The sequence below is a fragment of the Crinia signifera genome, chromosome 1 (assembly GCF_055691185.1).
Source record: "Crinia signifera chromosome 1, ASM5569118v1, whole genome shotgun sequence".
Lineage (NCBI taxonomy): Eukaryota > Metazoa > Chordata > Amphibia > Anura > Myobatrachidae > Crinia > Crinia signifera.
In genome coordinates, this window is record NC_139217.1 from 286,876,213 (window position 1) to 286,882,212 (window position 6,000).

The 6,000-nt window shown below is 39.7% G+C and overlaps 1 protein-coding gene across 3 annotated transcripts in view; it reads left to right on the top strand.

Annotated features, from left to right (window-relative positions):
• Positions 1-4,553, top strand: part of IFT74 (intraflagellar transport 74) — an 83,126-nt gene extending 78,573 nt beyond the window's left edge. For all 3 annotated transcript variants that reach the window (XM_083185420.1, XM_083185429.1, XM_083185439.1), the window contains exons 18-20: positions 1,605-1,730; positions 2,697-2,757; positions 4,240-4,553. In XM_083185420.1, coding sequence (XP_083041546.1) covers positions 1,605-1,730; positions 2,697-2,757; positions 4,240-4,355 — 303 coding nt within the window. In that variant the 3' untranslated portion in view covers positions 4,356-4,553. The remainder of the gene's footprint in view (positions 1-1,604; positions 1,731-2,696; positions 2,758-4,239) is intronic.
• The last annotated feature ends 1,447 nt before the right edge of the window (positions 4,554-6,000 follow it).

Consider the following 6,000-nt stretch of genomic DNA (forward strand, 5'->3'; position numbering starts at 1 on the left):
GGTCTTTAAAAACTGTTAAATAAAGGGGTGTCGACTTAATGATCCAAGTCGACAGTCAATAGATCGACCAATATGGGTCGACAGGCAAGGCATGTTGACATAAAAATGGTTGACATTGGCAAAAGGTCAACATGAAAATGGTCAACACCGGAAAAGGTTGACATGAGGTTTTACTTTTTTTTTTTTTTTAAGTGTCTATGTCAAATTCTTCCAAAAAGGACACTGTATAAGTGTACCATGTCCCCCCGGAAGGCTTTTTACGCTCGCCATGCTTCATGCACTATTATAATTGGGGGGAGGGTGACTTAGAGAAACTGCACGGTATGAGGATTGGGCAAGTTTTGATGGTGCGTTTGATGGCACACTGATGCGGTGTCTAAAGATGCACCAATACGGAAATGCATTGACGTAAGGCACAACAAGTGAGCATCACCGTCTAAAGGTGATCAACAAAAGACACATCTGCTGCAACTCTGAATCAGCATTGTGTGAGCTATCTGGCTAATCAAAGGTGAGCGCTCGTAATACACTTATAATAATGACACTCAATATGTCTGGAATAAGGATACAAATAACAGAAATGTTATATTAAAGAGGAATATTATTAGTAAGTGTAAAGAAATGTAATTACATTTATTATTTTATGGTGCTAGATTAGGAAAATTATTTTGCAGTTAATGCCTGTCAGTTGTGAACACACTAACTATTACAGGTTTTAGCTTGTGATCGATTTTACCCCTGCACCCTTTTGTCCAACCAGGCAGTTGCTGAGAGTTATATTGTTATCTGAAGTTTGTTCACAGGATTTTTAGAACTAGAAACAGCGACTGCATATATTTTGCCATCCCCTGTCTTCCCTAGCCCTTACACACGCATGCACGAGCGTGCGCGCGCACACACACACACACCCAGACATTTATGTACTAAGAAGGGAGTTCTGTTAAAGATGGGATGCTGCTACGGGCAACCAATCAAATTCTATCTATTATCTTCTAGAAGGTGCTAAATAAATAAGAAGTAGATTCTGATTGGTTGCTATGTGCCACATCCTATCTTAGTAAATAAATCCCGTACACTTTGCCACATTCCCTCTCTGTCTGCTGCTCTTTCACACACCACCCCCTGCTCTGTCCATTCCATACTTTGTTCCGTCCCCATATGTACCGTATTCCCAGAGGCCAGTTCCTGTCCGGCTACACTAGAGTCTGTCCAGTCTCTCTAGCAGTGGGAGCCTTCGGGGAACGTGCTCCTACTGCACATGCATGTTTGAGTTGGGACCACCTTTGCCCAATCAGGCTATCATTTGCTGTATTTAGAGTTGTGTTGTTATTTATGTTCTCTGTTTACTGTATTTCACTATATTACCATGCACTGTGTTGTTTGCCCTCTGCAGTACCACGGGCCACAGTATACATTTTCCTAGCCGCCCCAAACCACCAAGAAGCTAAGCCGCAACTCTGTAAAGATATGCCATAATGTTTTCATCTGCATTTGTTTATTAATTTTGAGAGCTGATACATTTATATATTCTTTCAGTAAAAGTAATTAAAAAGGAAACCATAAATAATAATATAATGTTTATATAATACTGTTTTTATCAACAGAAACTCCAGGAAGATAAAATAATATTAACCAAATGCTCAGACACCTTTAAGAAAACATTAAGTCAGCTGAATCAGGAGAATGAAAAACTGAAGTCCCAGCTGAAGGATAATGAAACCCACACTCAGGTAACCTGATGTATAACATTAAGGCTGGTTTCACACACTCCGGCTCCTGCCGGACGGTGAAATCCCGCACGGCCGGGGAGCCGTGCCGCACACACTAGTTTATCATGGAAGGAATGGCCACAACCCGGCAGCCGTCCCTTCCAGTGGCGGGATCCGGCTGCAACCGTGCGGCCGGGCCGTGGCCGTCCCGTGTGAATGGACACAATAGTGTCCATTCACAACTACTGTGCGGCACGGCTCCCTGGCCGTGCGGGATTTCACCGTCCGGCAGGAGCCGGAGTGTGTGAAACCAGCCTAAGGGTGAGATTTAATAGAATGAGAGATTCAGAAAGTGAGAGATTTGGTGAGAAATCTCCACTTTTTTTAAAGCGGCAATCATTTACACGGCAAAATCAGACTGGTTTTGCAATGTAAATGATTGCCGCTTTAAAAAAAAGTGGAGATTTCTCACCAAATCTCTCACTTTTTGAATCTCTCATTCTATTAAATCTCACCCATAGAGTATATGAAACAGACTGGACATTACATTGAGGAATATGGATTCCATAGCAGCAGGGTTGACAACCACTGGAAAATGTACTATAAGTAGAACGTCATACTTTCAACAGTTATTTATGTAACAAAATCATAAAAAGAAAAATCGGGCCACTCATGAAACTAAAGCTAAAATTACATTTTCCTATTGATGTAGTGTAGTTTAATGAATCCCTACTGTATAATCATAAGATCCTCAATGTTTATTAGCTGTGTGGCTACCGTACTTGACCTACCATAAAATGTGTTTAGAATATGCTAGCCATTTAATTTTTTATTTCATTGTCAATAGCATACAATAATATTTCAAAACCCTACAATATCTTACTGTAGATAGCCCAAAATATTGTATTGAAAGATATTGTATTGTTGTTTTGTATTGTATTGTTTTATATTATTTCAGTTGTAACATATTTTGTTTTATTTCCACAGCTCACAAATCTGGAGAGAAAATGGCAACAATATGAGCAGAATAACTTTGTAATGAAAGAATGTATCCTTTTCTATGTAGAAGAGCAACAGACCACCGCAAGGGTTCCGCAGCCCCTGACAATACATAGATGAGCAAAAGAACAAAACAAGAAGATAGTGATTTACAGTACAAATGCAAATTAGCTCAAGTACAGTACATGGTAAATAAAAGACAGCTGCAGCAGCGGATAGTGAGGCCATTATAACAGTGGCAGAGATATATTCTTAGAAAAGCGCATGAGAAGCAGTTTTTCACAAAAGCTATCCTATCTTCTCAAAGTATAATTTTCTAATTCAGTAGCAAATTAGAAAGAACGTTTGACTCCCAAATCATCCTAGCTTTTTGGTTGGAAATCAGAATTCTCCTTTAGACTTTGAGATTAAGGGGGGATTCAGTTGGGTGTGAGGTTTAGCGAGGTTAAAAACCTTGCATACCTCCCACCCATATTTTAATTACCACTGGTATGCTCACTCCAGATACTCACTGTATCCTATTTAAAAAGATACAAATGAAAATCCTGTGGTGCTTAAAAAATAATGGTGGTGTCCGCAGCTCCCAGTGGCCTCCACTTCATCATCTTATTGGGGAGAGAGCTGCTGGGAGTCCTGTGGGCTCTCATTTTACATTGGGGGGGGGGGTGTCACACTCCTGGGGCCACTCACTCACACACTCACAAATATTCATACACACTTGCATACACTGACACACACTACATACTCACCTCTGTCACTGAAGACCTGGCTACTGGCGCTGGATGCAGGAGACACCACTTTGGAAGGTGAGTAATTATTGACTAATTAAGCGGGTGTGATACATTCAGTTGTATAATTAGTCCAATTTGGGGGGGGGGGGTTGTTATTGCCAGGTACACACCTAAAGATTTATCTGTTTTACTATCTGGTGAGAACAAATATCTGGCATGTATGCGAGCATATGAGAAGTGAACATTTGCTTCCAAACATTGGAAAAAATAAAGGTCAAATTGGTTAAATCCATTTGATTTAACAAATACCAACATTTTGTTTTTGTCCATTTTACAGAATTTGGCAACAAACTTTCCCAGAAATGTTCCTTTTTTTATTCTGTGTACCTGTGCATCTTGTCACATCTTGTAAATTAAGCAATATCCCCATTTAAATGCTTACATAAGCAGGGATGTATCTATAGCAGCAGTTGCTATGCAGCATCTACAATACATTAAGCTAAAATGATCTAGCGCAATGCTGGTTCCCTAATTGTACTGAAAATGAGCAATTACTGCAGTCCTGATTGGTTAATCTTATTGTTGGTCTATTTACAGTGGTTATAAGCAGGTGAAGGGGCAGTAAGTAAGCAATTAGGGAGACCGTTTTGGAAATATGACCATGTACTTGTAACATGCATGGAGTTTGTCTATATAGACATCTACAGTACTTAAAGCATAATGAAAGCATATTTAATATACATTTCCTTTTCATATGATCAGTGCATGTTTGCAGATATTACCTTGACTTTGCTGTGCAGTCATAGATACCAAGAGCCAGGAGAGTGACTACAGACAAGTGATGAAGAATGTAACAAAACAATTAGCAGAGTATAATAAAACTCTAACAGAGACATTACAGAACTCCAGGAACTGAACCGATCTGAACAGCAAACCAGCAAGTTCAAGTCATTGGCCATATGATCATTGTCTTGCTAATTGTGTATGTAATATTCAAGTTTTGAAATTACATTTGTATTGTATTAATGAAAGATTACACAAATAACTTTTTAACCAGTACTACTAATTTGTAACATTGTCAGTGTGTGATATAAAATAAAATTAAGTTTATTTAGTTGTTTCTATAAATAACATTAGATTTGCTGTTTTATTCAGAATGTATCTGTTATCTACTTTTAATTATTGGGTTATCAATGCTTCCCTTCTATACTCCATTTTAGCCATTACAAGGGGTGGCTTTCACATCTGGGCCCTTATTCTCGTTCACTTGCAAAAGCAAATTCCTTCTCAAATGGACAAAAACATGTGCACTGCAGGTGGGGCAGTTGTGCAGAGATATTTAGATTTGGGTGAGTTATTTTGTTACGGTGGCCATATTTGCCAGTGCTTCCATTCTATCTCTGTTAGATATGGGCTAGATATGAATTTTCCTAGGGCTGGCTAGCTGGGTGACATCAGTTTTCTTCCATTGGGAGTAGTTTTGGTGGTCAAAATTCAGAGGGCTTTGGATGATCATGTTTTTCAGAGGCGCAATGTATGCCTATCAGGCATTGTAATAAAAATTCCGCTCATAGCGTTCCATGGTCCCAGACCACCTACTGGAAATTAGTCTAGATGCAAAATAGATGTGAAAAACGTGTTTGCTCAAGGGAAGCCCCTAAAATAATGGGTGCTTATATTATATATGCTAATAGGTGTCATGCCAATGGGTATGTTTGTACTTGGAGAGTCAGGAGCTGGACTGGGGGTGTAGTACAGGAAACTAGGTGGCTTAGTGATGTTAGTATGTGGGAACTATAGCAGGGAACTGTATAAATAAAAGTGTCTATAAGGAAAATGGCACTATAGGTAATAGTTCTTGTGTTACTTAGTGGAGCTAGAACCAGCTAATTAGATAATATACAACAAGAAGTCTGTCTGTAACTAAAACAGTGCAAGCCCCAGCTGAACTGGACTGTGCTGGGGCAGTATACAACTGTAACTTGAACTGGACTGCAACTGTAACTGAAATAGTATATAGCTGGAGGTTTGGACCGGCCTGCGTCGGTAACTAAAATAGGATATAACTGGAAGCTTGGACCAAACTATGCCGGTAACTGGAACAGTATAAAGCTGGAAGCTAGGACCAGATTGTTTTGATAACTGGGACAGTATATAGCTGGAAGCTTGGTCCATACGGCAGTTTCGCCCATTCCTCTTTGTAGCACCTCTCAAGCTCCATCTGGTTGGATGGAAAGTGTCGGTGCACAGCCATTTCCAGATCTCTCAAGCGATGTTCAATCAGATTCAAATCTGGGCCACTCAAGGAGATTCACAGAGTTGTTCGGGATTTCTTGGCTTTGTGCTTAGGGTCGTCATCCTGCTGAAAGATGAGCAGTTGCCCAAGTAAGTAAGTAAGTAAGTAAGTTTTATTTATATAGCGCACTTTCTCCAACAGGACTCAAGGCGCTTTACAGACAATAAAAATAACAATGCACATACTGCAATACAAAGGGTTATCAGTACAAGGAACAGGCAACAATGGCAGTACAAATGTACATCACACATACCGATATGCACAA